This window comes from Phalacrocorax carbo, chromosome 10 (assembly GCF_963921805.1).
Source record: "Phalacrocorax carbo chromosome 10, bPhaCar2.1, whole genome shotgun sequence".
Classification (NCBI taxonomy): domain Eukaryota; kingdom Metazoa; phylum Chordata; class Aves; order Suliformes; family Phalacrocoracidae; genus Phalacrocorax; species Phalacrocorax carbo.
In genome coordinates, this window is record NC_087522.1 from 19,167,466 (window position 1) to 19,183,597 (window position 16,132).

General features: G+C 55.1%; 1 protein-coding gene across 2 annotated transcripts in view; it reads left to right on the forward strand.

Annotated features, from left to right (window-relative positions):
• Positions 1-12,309, forward strand: part of NTN3 (netrin 3) — a 31,300-nt gene extending 18,991 nt beyond the window's left edge. For both annotated transcript variants that reach the window (XM_064462239.1, XM_064462240.1), the window contains exons 4-7: positions 4,433-4,582; positions 5,509-5,562; positions 11,401-11,475; positions 11,749-12,309. In XM_064462239.1, coding sequence (XP_064318309.1) covers positions 4,433-4,582; positions 5,509-5,562; positions 11,401-11,475; positions 11,749-12,077 — 608 coding nt within the window. In that variant the 3' untranslated portion in view covers positions 12,078-12,309. The remainder of the gene's footprint in view (positions 1-4,432; positions 4,583-5,508; positions 5,563-11,400; positions 11,476-11,748) is intronic.
• Positions 12,310-16,132: the final 3,823 nt, after the last annotated feature.

Genomic DNA, 16,132 nt, shown 5'->3' on the forward strand with positions numbered 1-16,132 from the left:
AGGACAAGGCATGCATCCTGAAGGTCTACAGCACAGCATCTTGGGTTGTGCCCCGTTTCTGGGAGGGGTCCTGGCTCTGACTGAGGCCAGGGAGAGATGGCAGCATTGCCCAGCTCCTGCTGCAGCACCGCCAGACTGGGGCAGCTTCGGCAAAATTCCCTTTTCAGTGAGGATTTTCCTTGAGTGCTGGGGCTCACAGACAGCCCCAGCTCACCTCAACTGGCACGGGGGCTCCTCTGGAGGTGATGGGGTGGGTAAGAGCATCCTGGTGCTCAGGAGCTGGTGGGATGGGGCGAAGGTGGATACCGCTGTCAGGAGAAACACCAGTAAGCGGTGCCTGGGCTGCAGCTGAGCAGAGGAGTGGGATGCTATGGCAGGTCCTGCCTTGCAGACAGACCTCCCTCCGCTGCCTGTCCCCATGCCAAACCTCGGGCAGGTCTCTGCCAGCCTGGTCTGGGGGTGCCGCTTCCGGAGGGCTGGCAGGGTTTGCCCATGGTTTGGAAATGCTGCAAAAGTTCAGCCCAGCCAGATGAACATGTGCACAAGGGCCATCCCCTGCTACGGTGCATATGTTGAGGAGGATCTGGCAGTAAAGGCAGCACCCTGGGTCTTGGGAGCCGGTTCCTGGCTTTGCCTCAGGGAACCAAGTTAATAATAAAATCCCTGATGCTTCTGCTTCTTTGGCTGCCCCTCATTTAGTAAAGCAGAGAGCGTTTCCACCCCTTTCTTGTACTCATCCAGTGGTAGATCCATTGGGATTGGGAGCTCCTTGGAGCAGGGCCAGCACCTGGGAGCCTGCCTGCCCAGTGCCATGAATGGGAGCTGGTGCTGCCAGAGAGATATATAAATACGTGGAGACATGAAAAAACAGTTTGGGCTTGGTTTTTCGAAAGATATGTCCTGTACCTGCAGCTCAGATACCTACACTCCTGTAAGAAAAAAGCAATGAAAAAACAAGGCTCCTGACAGCAGGTCTTAAAAGCAGGTGTGGAGCAAGCTGCGGTGAACTGACATCTGCAGCTTTGAACGAAGGTCTTTGCACCTACAGCAGCACTGGGCCAGGGCAGAGCTGAGCATCCCAGCAAAGGCAGATTTTGCAGGTGCTAGGAATGAAGCTAGGTTCACATTCAGGAGCAGAAATACTAGACCAGAGGCCAGGAGCTATTACAGTTTATTTAAAGAAACCCCAGAGCATGTTACTAAATAACTGTCCAACCACAGTTCTTCTCTGCTGGGATGCAACATCTTTGAAATAGGCACAAAAATATCAACTGCAGATTGCACAAGCCCACATCTCCTGCTGGCAACCGAGTGGAGCCGTCGGCCACCAGCTGTCAAGCGGAGAGGGGAGCTCTTCCCTCCAGCTGCAAGATGGAAAAGCTGGAAGGATGGAAAAGGCAGAACAACCTACAGGATTAATTCAATAGTGGTAACTGAAAAGTCAAATAAAGAATGGCTGTGCATTAATCCCTGTAATTTAAACAAAGCTGTAAACTGTGAGCTTTCTCCAATGAAAACTGGTGAAGCAGTAGCAGCTAAACCTTAAGACGCAAAAATACCCTCAATATTAGGTGCAAGACATGCTTTCTGGCAAGCACAGCTCAATGAGTTAAGCTCCAAGCTAGTGACTTAATCCACTATTCAAACACCATGGGCCAGATCCTGGCAACCAGCAGGGCTGCGAGCGACAGGGCTTGGTGTGTGGGCAGAGGTCATGAAGCTGTGCTGTGCCCCCGGCACCTGCATTCCCTGGTGCCAGGATGGGGTCCCCTGGCCAGCCCTCCTCTGTGGGTCATGTCAGGGTGAGGAGGGATGGAGATCCTCCAGCCGGAGTGGTGGTATATGGCCATGCTGGGATGTGGGACTGGTTGGGTTAAGCACTGAGTGCTGCCTGGGTTGCTCTTCCCATTGGGTTAGGAAGGAGCAATGGATTTTCATGGTCTGCAGGAAATCCCACCATGGCAAGGCGAGGGGCCAGAGGGTGGTCTGGCAGAGACCAAGCTCATCTCCTGACGACACCTATCTGTTGCAGACGTAAGATGGGCAAAATTGCCTTAAATGCTGATCCAGGTAAAACATCAAGAATCATTGAAAGCCTACTTCCACAACATGAAGTGGGATCTACTTAGATGAATTGGATCCTGGCTGTGCTGAGATTTATGTCCATCCTTAGACTTTACACCAGGGATACACCTCTGGGGCCCATGGGATTATCCACAATGTGTGAAGTTAAGCACCTGTATAAATTTTTGCTGGAAGCGTGCCTTTGACCATAAAGTTTTTAGGGCATGGACTCTCTGTTGTTGTGCGTGCAGAGCAGGAGTGATGGCTGCAGGGACCTCTGAGCTCTCCCTGCATGGTTATGTCTCTCAGATGGGTGGGTTTTTGGCACAGCTTGTGCCGAGCCACTCTAGGGTGGGTTGGACTTTGCTGGCTGGAGATGGGCACTGTGGCCCTGGGACCACTCTGAACACCAGTGGTGGGGTGAGCACCCCTCATTCAGGGCATCACCAGGGTGCTGCTGGTGGTACCGTGCTGCCCTTTCCAGCATGGGTGGTGATGAGGATGAGTTTTGCTTTGTGCCCAGCTCCACTAACAGAAACCCAAGCCTTTGCTAGAGGAAAAGAGACAAAGCAATGGATGGTTTCCAAGAGGTGTACCTGCCAGCTTGGCAAAGGCAGCTGCTTCCTCCAAGTGCCGCAGGATCCACCCAAGCCCAGAAGAGTCCTGTGGAGTAGGCATAGGGAGACCATCAAAATGGATCTGAAGCAGCTGAAATGTCCCGGAGCATGGTGGTTCAAGAGAGGGCAGTAAGCCCGACGTCCTTCTCCAGGTGAAGCAGCAGTGCTGTTCCCATGGGTCATGCGAGGCTGGCCAAGCACTGGACCATCGCTGCCAGCTTTGCTCCTCACAGTCCAGGGCTGGACCATCCAGTGATCTCAGAACCTTTGGGGGTCCCCAATGACCTGATGGTGGGTGTTTGCAGGAGAGCTGGGAAAGCCTGGCTCACTGGGGAGAGCCAGCCGCCCTGGCAGGAGACAAGCCTGTTGTGGCTGAAGAAAGACCCCATGTTTCCAACAGCCCTACGTCATGCCAAGACTCCCTCGCTCACTGCCATTTGTTATCACAGCTGAGCCCCCAAAATATCCTTGTCAGAGAGACGCCCACTTCCAGTCCCAGCCAAGATCTGATAAGGGTGAAGCATCTGGTCCCCATTAGAGGCTGCTCATTCTGGTTTCTGGCCATGCGGGAGGGGGCTTGAGGAGCAGCGCCATCGTGCTCCCACCAGTCCCATCTGGTGAAAATTAGGGAAATGATAACATCAGGGGCTGCGGGGACGGGCAGGGGGGGATGTTTTTGTTTTCCTTTGGAATCACGTTCAACTCTTACACTGATGGAGGCTGAGATAACCTCCTCTAGCTTGTAGCCAGTCCAGCCCTGGGCAGGCAGATGGGAAGGTCCTCTCCTGAGTGAGTATTTCCTTCCTGCACCACTCCTCACAGGCAACCCCTGGTGGGTCTGTCGTCCAGTGTTGTGTGATGGAGAGTCACTTCAGGTCTGTCCTGGTGATGGAGACCCAATTTCTACCCGTCTCAGGTGTGGCTTTTCCCCTGGGGAGTCTGTGATGGAAAGCCATGGGGACATCCTTTGGCTGGGGTCTCCAGGAGGCAGGATGGGCATTGAGGCTCATAAACTTGGGAGGCATCAAGAAGATCCACTTCAGACCATCCTAAAACCAAAACAAGGCCAAAGTTTGTGTTAAAACTCAGAGCTGGTTCAGCTCCATGGACTGGAAAGCTCAGAGGTGGGGGAGCAAGTGGGAGAGAATGCCTTTTACCGCTGCGACAGGAGCATTGCCCGTGGGCTGAGGTGGGAAAGAGCAGACCTGGGCATGTATCTGTCCGCCTTCTGTCCCTGCAGTGCCCTCAGTCCTACCCTGGCATGAAGGTTTGCATGGCCCCTTGTGAGCCTGCTCCCTTTGCTTGCATAGGACAAAGCTGGCAGCAGGCATGGGGCTGCCCATGGAAATCCCTCCTCCTGCCTGCACACATGCCAGGCTGTCCCCAGAGCAGCTGCCTGCAAAGTGGGCAGGAAGAAACTGTTCTACTGGTGTCCAGACTTCAAATCACAGCTGCAGGTGCCTGTGTGAGCTATGGCGTCTCCAGGGGCTCATTCTAAGCGTCTCCATCAGCAGAGGCTGTACCCTGGCCAAGCCCTTTGTCCACTCACCCTCCTGCCCATGCTGTTCACAGTACATGTAGGGCCATGATCTGGACCCATAGGTCTTGGCTGTGTCAACCCCAGTGGCTGCTTTCCACCAGCGCACTAGAAAGACCCGTCTCCGCCGCTCCAGGGGTGGCACTTTGTCTCCAGTTTGGGATTTGCATTGTGCACCACCTCTCATGTAACCTTTTCTCTCTCTCCCACTAAGCCTGTGACTGCCACCCTGTTGGTGCAGCTGGCAAGACCTGCAACCAGACAACGGGGCAGTGCCCATGCAAGGACGGCGTGACTGGCCTCACCTGCAACCGCTGTGCCAAGGGCTACCAGCAGAGCCGCTCACCAGTGGCCCCCTGCATCAGTAAGTGCTGCTGCACCCTGCCCCTCGTTCAGGGACCTCCACTGGTGCCAGGGGATGCCCTCCTTGGGCTGGCTTGTGGTGGGTGGGAGGTTGAGCCAAGGGGCTGCCCCTCCACATGGTTGTGCTCCAAGAGGTGGTCAAGACAGGATGGTTGGGTCACCTTCTGGGGGCATCCATGCTTTGCTCCCCTACCCCTACTCCTACTCCTACTACCCCTACTCTCCTACTCCTCAGGAGCCTCTGAAAGTCCGCTTGGGTTAGTGCTTCCAGCTGGCTGAAACAGCTCTGCTGGGACGTGTCTTCAGCTGCAGCGAGGTGCCTTCCTCACCCAGCTGAGCCCTGAGCACGGTCAGGCCTGGGGCAAGGCCAGATCCTGTGGTCAGTGTAAAACCATGTATATTGTTGTAGTGAGTCTGAATGTGGCCCAAGCAGCAGAGGAACAACTTGCTGCTCTACAGCGTCTGCTGGTGCTGCTGGAGTGGTGGCAGTGGGGGTGAGCTGATGGGGCTCCCTCTGTTGTTCCCTAGATTTGGGGTTAGGACAGGGTTTCCCCCCAGTTTTGTTGCCAGAAGTCCTGAGAAAATGTTGTCTTTGCCTACACTTATCCCTGTGCTGTGCAGTGTGGAGCACACTCAAATCATTCTTCTGTCCATCCCTGGAGCATATGTCCTCTGCAGCAGTGACTTATGGCTCTTGGGGGTTGTAGCATCTCAGCCTGTCCCTGTTTACTGAGCTCATTTTGGGCATCTCCAGGTCTATTTAATGGCCTGTGATATTTAGGTCAGACTCATCCCATCTCCTTAGTGAGCTGCCGCGTTGACCCACAAAATCCTCTCTGCACCCTGCTTGCAGAGGGCTTTTGTCCAGGTGTGACCCGCAGAACTGGGGACCCCTTTCCTTAAGACATTTCTTCCTTTCTCTTCCAGAGATCCCTGCCATCAACCCCACGTCCTTGATCACCAGCACAGAGGCACCTGCAGGTAAGTGCTCCACGGCCCCACCCTGCCCAGAGACATCCCATCCTACTTCCCCTCTCCCCACCACACCAGGGAGAAGGTCCGAGCCCGACAAACCCTTTGGCAAAAAGATTAATGGTGAAAAATTTTGTTGAACAATTTTGGTGAAAAAAAAGACTGTGATTTGAAATCCTGTGTATTTCTGGAAGGGGACCAACAAAGCTTGGCAGGACTTTCTTGGGGAAAAGGTTTTTCCATCTCCTCCAAGGAGGAATGCAGGGATGCAGCCTGCCAGGGCCTTGCCACCCCTCAGCAGGTTATGGCAAGGGTTGTGGTGTATGGCACCTACGGCTCAGTGGGTGCCTGGGGGCTGGCATTTTTTAATCTCCATTTACAGTGCCAGTGCAAGAGGTTTCTCCTTGGTGCCTTTTACCTCCACAGGACCTTGGCTCTCTGAGCAGCAACAGAGTAGTGGGGGTACAGCAGGCTGCCAGCTGCAGGCAGGCTCAGAAGCCCCTGTGCCAGGGCATGGGCTGCCAGGTCTTCCCTGGGACATGGATGACATGGGGCTTGCTCAATCCAGGTCTGGAGGAGTGAAGTGTCTGGGTCTGAGCTGCTTGTCCTGGTTCTGTGGGCTGATGGGACCATGGAGTGATAGGACCATGGGAAGATCGATGTCATTGCTGCTGTCACCCAGCAGGAGAGGGTGGCAGCTCTGGTGGCAGGCTGCAGGCTTTGCACAAGCAGGGGAGGCATATCTGCTGCTGTCCTTAGTGCTCCTCAAGAGCTGCCCTGGCTTGCCCAGGCTGAAGCAGCAAGGATCACATCTCCACACATGCTGCAGGTTTGCTCATGCTCTTGCAGAGGCTTGGCTGGGGCTGGGCACTGGTGGGTGCATGGAAGCTGGCTGCACGGGTAGGTTAGGGTCCCTCTTCCAGCCCGGCCATAGCTGCCAGGGCCCCACCAAGGTGCCCTCAGCTCTCACCCTGAGACAGGACATGCCAATAGCACCACACAGTGGTGTGCTGGCCTCCGGACCCTATGACACCACCACCATGCTCAGCCCTCCCTGGCGCTGCAGAATGTGGCCTGGCAGATGCCATGGCAGACATGTAAAGCAGCCACTTTGCATCTATTCCCTGACTGCCCTTCTTCCATCAGCCAGGCTCTGCCATCTCATCTGTCTTCCTGGCATCTCTGTGCCCTACATGGTGGTCACCAGTGATGGGAGCGGATGGGCTATGCTGATGCCAGGCCAGATGTTCAGAGGCATGCATGGCAGTGCATCAGAGGAGGCTGTAGCAGGGCTTTTGTCTCCCCTCTCCACTTCCACAGTCCCATCAGCACCCTACTGTGGCAGTTCCTGGCCATTCCACTGTCTATCCCTCTGTACGGATTCCAAGCCAGGTCGAGGGGGAGAATCTAGGGAAAGAAGGAGCCTTTTTCCTCCTTGGGCCACCCTTCACCCTGCAGTCCCCAAGACCTTGGTCTTCTCCCACATGCTAGTGTGGGGGAATAGACATCCTGCACCATCCTCTACTCCATCCCATGGCACGTGGTCCTGGGAAGAGAGCAGGGGCACTTCCAGCTCCCCATGCCCATATTTGATGAGGAGGAGCTGCCCTGTGCCCTGTTTGGGGTATGTCCATCCTGCGGGAGCCCACATGCTCCTTGGAGACCCAGTGCCCTGTGTGCATCCTTCTCCCCAGTTCTCCTTCCCACAACCACCCCACCTTGGGGGTGGAAAATGCCAACAGCCCCTTCCCTGGCTGGTGCATGTCTGTGATGTGCTCCTAAGCCTTTTGGGAACATCTTCCAGCGTGGCCCCTGCAGCTGCATACATGCATTTGGTGGCCATAGGAGGGGGACAGGAACAAGGGGTGCTGAAGGTGCAGAGTTATGGAAGGAGTGAAGTGTGTGGATGGGGATGGAGGGGTGAGATGTGTAGGAGGAGGCTGGTAGCTTGGCTCCTTATGGAGCAGTGCTGGCCCCTGTACACATGCACATCACATGTACTGATGCAGAGACTGGGAGTGCTGCACAGCCCAGCGCCAGCCCAGCACCCATGGGCATGTTTCAGCCTTCCTGGACCTGCTCCACAGAGGCTCCAGAAAACAGGAGGTGTTATCAGGACATGAGTTGAGCTGCCCTGCATGGCTCTGGCAGAGGTTTTGCTCTATGCTGTGGCAATGGAGGAGAGCCGGTTCTTGGTGGAGTGCATGTCTTACATGATAGGATGACCATCAAAGCTGAGCTGTCTGTGACAGTAACACTGCTGGGGAGACTGTGTGGGACAGGACAGACCACCACCACCTCTACTCCTGCCTGCCCTGCTTGCCCTGCCTGTCCTGCCTGCTGCGAGGGAGGGGGCTGGGAAGACCAGGCTTTGTGAAAAGGATAAAAAGGGAAGGGGAAATGGGGATTTGGATGGTTTTATTGCAAACAGAGTGACACATGGAGCAGAGTTAATCAAGCTGACTCTCCTCCAATGCTTTATAAATAGGAACAGTCTTAGAGTGATGTCTGATATTTTGAGCTGCATAAAAATAAATGGCACTCACTGGAGACCCGGGTGTTTACTTTGTTTTAGCAGAGCAGGTCTGCCTTAAACTGCCTCTAGTTTTATCTGTGGGTTTGTTGTTTTAAGATTTCTGGCTTCTAGCTTGAATATCTTTAATGCAAAGGAGTGTGCCTCTGCCCAGAGTCTGTGCCAGGGGAGTGGGGGACCTGGCTGGGGTCCTGCCGCACCCTTTGCTGGAGGCAGGATCAGCGACAGGGTAGGTGATCCTGCCTTGCCTGGTTGTCCCTGGGGCAGCCTGTCTCCAGCGTGCTTGTGCCGCAGGCAGGGCTGGCAACAGTGGTGTACCCTGTCTGCTGCCTGCACCCTGCCCCACTGCCCGCACCCTGATGCCCCTCTGCCTGCATCCCTCTGCCCACATCCCTCTGCCCCATGAGCCCCCAGGGTCCCCCATGAGGCGGGCACTCCCCAAGGGTGCTCTCAGCCCCGCAATGCCCTACCGTCCTCCCACCCCAGGCAGCCTCTGAGCCCCTTCTCCCCCCATTTCCCCACCTCCCTCCCTGCCTCTGGCAGAAGGTGCCAGACTGCAGGTACAGGGGGACATTGTTTGAAATCGCTGTGCTCAGGTGCTGGGATTACCCCCTCTCCTCGTCCTCCTCCCTGCTGGGGTCCTGTCCTGGGGTGCACCCAGGCTTTTCACTGACATTGCCATCCTCTGCATCGCTCTTCCCAGCTTCGTCCTGCCTTTCCGACCCTCCAGAGCCTTTGGGGTCCGGCTTTGATCTCTCTGCCGAAGTGGCCAACTGGCTTGGCAGTGAAACGTCCTGGGTCCACTTCTTGTAATTTTTATTATTATTATCTTAAAATATTTTCCACTTAGTGGGGAAAAAAAAAACAACCCAACTTGTTCCCCGTTAGCAGAATTAACAAAACTCATGGAGTGCAAAACAGGGCTTTAAAAGAATTCGAAGTCAGCAGTAAAAGGTTTGCAGCCATAACACCTAATTAAGTTACATCTCTCTTAAAACAAAATATTCCTTCTTTCTTTCGGGGTGAGGAGAAGTAAAACAGATGTGTAAAGTTGCCTCCTCTCACACATGCTCTCCCCACAGAGACAGGGGATGTCCGCACTGGGCTCGCAGGTCTCCATCCACCTACTCCCGCATCTGTGCGACATTGCCCAGTGCGTGCCCAGCTCCGTCCATCCCTTGTGCATGCTGGCTCCCCACCACCAGCAGCCAAGATGTTGCCCATGCATGGGGTGCTGCTGCCTGCACCGTGGGCCAGTGCCAGACTGGCAGCAGCCAGCAGCAGTTCAGTGGGCACATGCCTGCAGCAGCTGTATCCCGCAGTGTCCATGGAGGGTCCTGTGGGGTGAAGGGGCTGAGAGCACCCCCGGGACACAAACAGGACGGAGGTGTGGCACAGGGTGGGAGCTCCCTTTTGGAGTCCCCTTCACATAGCAGGAAAAACGGAGCAGTATGTCAGGGACAGGCCTGTAACATGTCCCAGTGGATGCAGTGGTGTCTGAGAGGGAGCTTTAGCATGTCCAAGAGGATGCAGCTGGATCCAGGATGGGGTTATAGTGTATCCCAGGGGATGTAATGGTGTCTGGGGTGAGGCTACAGCTTATCCCATGGGATACAGCAATGTCCAGGATGAGGCTGTAGCACATCCCATGGATGCAGTGGATGGGGGCACCTTTGGTGCCACAGCCGAGTGCTTCAGTGCACTCAGCAGCCACCCCACAATGGGGGGTCCTGCACCCCCTCTGAAGCCACCACTGCTGTCCCAGGTCATGCAGCAGGACTGGGGCAGCTCTGCCAGCCCAGGCAGAGGGGCAGCACAGCAGCATGGCAGGGGGGTGGCCTGAGCTGAGAATCGGGGCTCACCCCGCTCTGCCAAGAATTGGCTTCATGCTGCACCGCTTCTGTCAATAACAAATTTGGAACAGGTGTCACAAAGTCCCAGATAAAAAGGAGTTGCGCAGGAAGGAGAGCAGCAGAGCCCAAGGCAAGTTTGCACTCCTGGGCTTCTTTCTTTCCTCTTTCTCCTCCTCCCCTTGGCACAGGACACTCTTATTCCCCTGTCTTCCCCAGACGTTTGCCTCTATCCCTAGTGATCTCTGTGGCAACCCACAAACAAAGACAACTTCAGGGACTGCTGCTTGTGTCCTGGGACACAGGGCCAAGCCAGAGAGAGAACCTGCAAGAGGGAGAGAAAAGAAGAAAGATGGGCTTAGAAAAAACATGCCATTTGGAAAGAGACAAATTGAGATGTTCAAAGGAAGATGGCAGGGAGAAAGAAAGGAGAACAGGGCTGCTTCGGGCAATTGTTGGGATCAAAGCCTTTGGGGAGACGGAAAGAGGCATTCCGTGCCCTCCCTCTGTTTGAGATGCAAATCTGGGGTCTTTAGAAATGCACAGAAAAAAAAGCCTCCTTGAGGACATGAACCTCTCCGGAGAGCTGGGGGACAGCAGGGAGGGGTGCTGCATGGGGTGGAGGACAGCCTGGCCTCCCTGGCTGTGCTGGAGCAGCCTGAGCAGGGGATACTCAGACAGCAGGAGCAACCTAGTGGAGCAGAGCTGCTTCCTTCACCCACCAGCTTCCCCTGGCCTGAGTCCCCTTCCCAACTTTTGGGACACTGGTCTCTGGAGATGCTGCCCCATGAGGATGATTCCCACTACCCTGGCCCATAAGGGCTGAGTCACCCCTGAGGATCACAACACATTTGGTCTGGGGTCAGTTCTTCCCTTGGGTCTCCTCCCTGCAGGGCCAATGGTGGGGTTGGTGCTGAGTCCTCTCTCCCCCGTGTCACCCAGGTTTGCAGGGCCACAGCTGTTCTGGTTGACTGTCTTTGGCCATGGTTCTTACCTGCTCTCCCTGGTGGCCACCACCACCTTGTCTGCATTTCTCACATCCATCTCCTTCTGCACCCGGGAGGAGGTTCCCCAGGCTCCCTCCACCACCCCTCTGCTGATTTATCCTGCAGGACACTGTCACCATCAGCACAGGAGGGGACACAGCCTGCCTGATGGGCCCAAAGCCACCTGGTTTCTCTTCCCAGCTGATGTGGTGTCAGTGTTCATGTCGGGGTTTGAGGCCCCAGCCCCTGTGAGCTGTCGGGGGGCAGCTGGGTTCGCCAGAACCCTATCCCCAGCAGCAGCCCAGGCCCTGGCTCAGGAGCCTTCTGGAGGGCGTGGGGATGTGGAGTACCCACCACCCTCTGCCACACTGGGTCTTGCTGCTGTCCCTTCCACCCTGTTCCCCCTTCACTTGTGGTTGGATGGGACCCCATGTGCTTCAAGCCCCTTGGTGCTCAACCCTCTGTTCTTAATCTGCAGACTGTGACTCCTACTGCAAGCCAGCCAAGGGCAACTACAAGATTAACATGAAGAAGTACTGCAAGAAGGACTACGGTAAGGACCTCCTCCCTGCCTGGGCCGTGTTGTTTTTGCTGCAGATGCAGCCGAGGGCTGGCCAAAGGCTGGCCGTGGGTGGGAGAGATGCAGATGCCCCCGGGCATGGGGAGCACCCAGCGCAGAGAGGGGTCCCCAAATCAGCCCTTCCAAAGGTGTGATGAATGAGGCAGGTGGGGCTCCGGGGGACAGCCAGTTCCCATAACCAAAGCTTCCTTTGGGGAGCAAGCTAAAGCATCCCCTGTCACCACGCCTCCCCCTCTTTTCCCTCAGTGGTCCAGGTGAACATCCTGGAAATGGAGACAGTGGCGAACTGGGCCAAGTTCACCATCAACATCCTCTCTGTCTACAAGTGCCGCGATGAGCGGGTGAAGCGTGGTGACAACTTCTTGTGGATCCATCTGAAAGACCTATCCTGCAAGTGCCCCAAGATCCAGATCAGCAAGAAGTATTTGGTCATGGGGATCAGTGAAAACTCCACTGACCGGCCGGGACTGATGGCTGACAAGAACAGTCTGGTCATCCAGTGGCGGGACGCCTGGACACGTCGCCTTCGGAAACTGCAGCGGCGGGAGAAGAAGGGGAAGTGCGTGAAGCCCTGAGAGGAGGGGTTTCCACCCATCCCACCCCATGCTCAGCCCCAGCCCGGCTGTGTGCTGCCAGACTGCACCCAGAGACTCTGTACATATATATAGTGTGAATGGACGCGTCTGTCTATAGTGTATATTTTGGCAATGGTTTCTCTTTGTGTGTGCGTGTGCACACATGGGTGTGCGTGTGGGTCTTTTTCTCTATGTGTGTATTAAAAATAACACAGTAATGACAAACCTTTAATGAGGAGCAAAGCAGAGCAGGATCCTGTGGGTGCCTGTCGCCTGAAGGAGCTTGAAGGGGATTGGTGCCTTGCTCCGGCCATGCTGTTTGTAGCACTTGTTTCCTGGGCTTTTCCCTTTAACAAAGTCTTCCTCTGTCCGGTGTTGGTCTGAGTTGACAGATCTCCCTTCTCCAGTGTCCAGGGCCTGCCTCTTCCTCACTCTCTGAAAATGCACTGCTGTTAGACCTCTCTCTGCCCTTCTTCTTGCCCAGTAGGAACAGGAGGTCAGAGTCTCCTGTCCTTCATCCCAATGTGCATATGGGCAGGCTGAGAGGAAAATGTCCAATGCTGCAGAGGGACCAGTCCCAGGAGCTCCACCCAGAAGAACAAATGAACTTTTGCAAGGCTAGATTCTCTGGTAACCTCAGGTTTACATGGTCCGGCGCTGCCACCTGGGACAGGACCCATGCAGTGCTGCAGTGCTGAGGGAAGGAGTCAGGCCCCGGCAGCAGGTTAGTGCAGGGCTGTGTCTATCAGGGAGAAAGGGACAGACTTCGCAAACCCCCTCGCCGTTACCCATCCTGGTGCATAGTCCAGGCGACCCAGCAGGAAAGATCTGGAGACACCCATTTTCCCCTACCATGACTACCAAGGCTGTAGCCTGCCCTGCCAGCAGAACCTTGGATGGAGTAGACATGCCGACCGGAGCTATTGTGTATCATCGTCCATCCACCCAGGTCTGTGTCCCTGTATTCTCGGTTGGCACCAACTGACATAATTCCACCCATCTCTGTTGGGCTGACACCAAGTGACCTCTGCCTTGGTGGGCATCCTTCAGAGCTGACCTGACTGTGTGCTCTCCTGGGAAGTGGCCAAGGTTGTATGAGGAGATGCATGAGGCAGAGGTGGCAGGAAGAGAGAAGAGCTTTTGTTGACCCACCTCTAGTCTTTTATTTCTCCTTAACCATATATTAGCCTCCAGTTCAAACAGACATCAGTATCTTCCCATGTTGAGGTTGTAGTGCTCTTGGCATAATAAATACAAGTAAAAGTAATAGGTGATCTGACAATAGATATTCCTTTCCCTATAAACCTTGCCTTGTTATTGAATGGCTCAGCAAGGTATTGTAGCCTATATCACAGTCTTGCAGTGCTTTAGGATGAAGCTTTGTGCTTTTGAGCCCATGGCAGCTTGTGTGGACTCCCCATCCCATGGGTGGTCTGGTGCTTCTGGGCTCCAGCATCCCAGGGTGGAGCTGGAGCCTGCAGCTGAAGAGACTGGTGGAGCACTGTCAGGGTTCAGGACAGGGGAGTTAGGGGAGTGAGGATCTAGGCACTGGGGGATGTCTGTATGGACATGCAGGTGCCCTAGTTGGTGAGCTCAGTGCATTGGTGAAGCTGCTGGAGATGCTGGAATTGGCTTTTCAGAGGCGCAGGGGGGCCAGCAGTGCCATCTTTCAGGTTCTGTTGATGCTGGGGTACCTACCCAGGGCATGGGCAGAGCTGGTGGGGAGGCCAGAAGCTGAGGGGGAAAGAGTATGTGGGACCACTTGGGCTTAGATGGGCTGATCCTATGCTACGCTCCTGAAAGACCACCCCTCCAGCTGAGCAAAGGGGACTCTCCCATCCCTGGTTCTTCTTGTTCTCATTGTCGTAGACTTTTGGCCTCTGCCATGAGATGGCCCTTGAAGTACGTGGGCCATCCAGTCCTCCTCTTCCTCCCATGGCTGCTTACACCCAGGAGCCTTGGAAGCAAAGCTGCTGCCCTTGCCCCAGGTTCACTCTGACCCATGCACCCAACACTCCTCACACAGGAGTCAGTGGTGAAACACCCTTTGGTTGTGCATGGCCAAGACTCCCATCAGGATCATCCCCATGGCCCCAGGGGCTGCTCAGCATCACCCCATGGGGTGTGTAGGCTTGCTGGCCCCTCTTCTCAGTGGCGACAGCCCACAGAAGAGCAGGGTGGCACCACTGCTCCATGGGCATGGATGCTCATCAGGGCAGGGCTGCAGAAGGCACGTGCTTTCTCCGAGCAAGTACAGCCTTCAGGAGAGATGTGATGTGTCTGTGCTCCCCAAAAAGCCCTCTGCACAGCCTGCTGGGGCAAGAGGCTCCAGGGTTTCCTTTGGCACCTGATTTCTCCTCCCTTGAAGCGAGGTGCCTAAAACTCTTTGAGGACTTTGCTGTTGGTTGTTGAAGTTCTCAATTTATCCTCCCAGCCAGCCCGTCCCTCTTGTTTCAGCTCTGCCAGCCTCTGCTGACAAGGAGGGATGTCTCCCAGATGGTGTCCCAGTATACATCTGTGTCCTGCTGGAGCAGATCAGAGACACCAGACAGGACCACCACATACCCCATGGGCTGCTACTGAGGAGCTCTCCCCTTTGGCTGGGGGATGTCCTAAAATCCTGGCCAAAGAACTGGAGCAGGCCACTCTGCACCTTCACTAAGGCTACTGCCTGGAAGATATTTTCCTCACTTCCCCTTCTGCTTGGCACGGCTGGCTGGAAACCCCTGCACACAGGTTCAGCCGTCCCTGGGAGACCAGGGCTGGGTCCTCTGGAGCTGGGGTGCCAAGTGCAGTGGTGGAGGCACCACAGGGCTGCATGGAGTTGCTGGTTGTCCTGCCCTGCAGTTCGGGGCAGGGCTCAGCACAGACACTACTGCGGGCATAGTTTGGGGGAGGGCTGCAAAACCAGGTGTTGCTGTGCCAACCCCACAGGGATGCTGCTGAGTTGGCTCTTCTGGCTGTGCCTTTCCATGCCCCACTTGCCGTGTGAGCAGCTCACTGGGGAAAAGAGGCTCTTTGCAGAAAGGGCTGGCAACATCTCATCCAGCCTGCATGCAAGCTTTGCACAGCCCCTGTGCTGTGCAGCCTTGCACCGATGTAACTCTTCTCTCCACATTTAATGGAAACTGGGTACCAAATCCAGCCAAAGGCATCTGCAGGTGCAGGGCGGGCAACTGCAGCTGGGGAAACCAGCCTTCCAAGCCGTGCCCCATGCCTGCTGCAGTAGGGTTTTGGGGAGAAGCAATGCTGCCCAGGGGATTTAGGCTCAGAGCTGCTCCTAGATGCATATTTAAATGCCCACACATGTCCACATGCTCTTTTATATTCTTCTTCCTTTTGCTTTATAATTTAAATGTATGACTGGACGGGACAGATCCAGGATGCTGGTGTGATCCTTTGCAAGTCACCCTGTGCAGATTTGGGGTTAGACTCTGCTGTGCTTCTTGGGGAGCCCTGGGCCTGGCTGCTGAGATGTGTTGTGTAAATACCATCCCCACGGTGCCTGTGTGGAGGGACCCAGGCCCTGCCACGTGATGGCATTTGTGAAATATGTAAAAAGAAAAGCCAGTGAATCTTATGGACTATAGTGTAACAGATCTAAGATATGTACTTTGGGGGGATTATTATTATTTTATTATTATTATTTTTAATAACACGAGTCTATTAAGTACAAACTGCCTAATTCTGCATCTTCTTCACATGCACACACAGTTTCCATGTGGGCTGGGAAGCCAGGCAGTGTTGCCAAAGAGCTTCACTGTCCCATCACCACCAGCTCTGCGGGTCAGGGCTGTGCTCACCCATAGAGTTTCGCGAGCGCTGTAGGAACATCCCCACAGCTTTGTATCCAGACGAGTGGGCTTGAGGTGTGTCATGGGCCTGGCTTTGAGCATCCCCAGGTACGCCAGGGACTGATGGCTCACGGCCCACCGTGGTTGCCAGGCTTGGCTGTGCGGTTGTCCACCTGTCTGGGAACAACAGGGATGGCAGACCACAGAGCGAGCTGTTCCACCTCACCAAGACTGGGTTACCAGCCTCCAGCCACCTTCTTT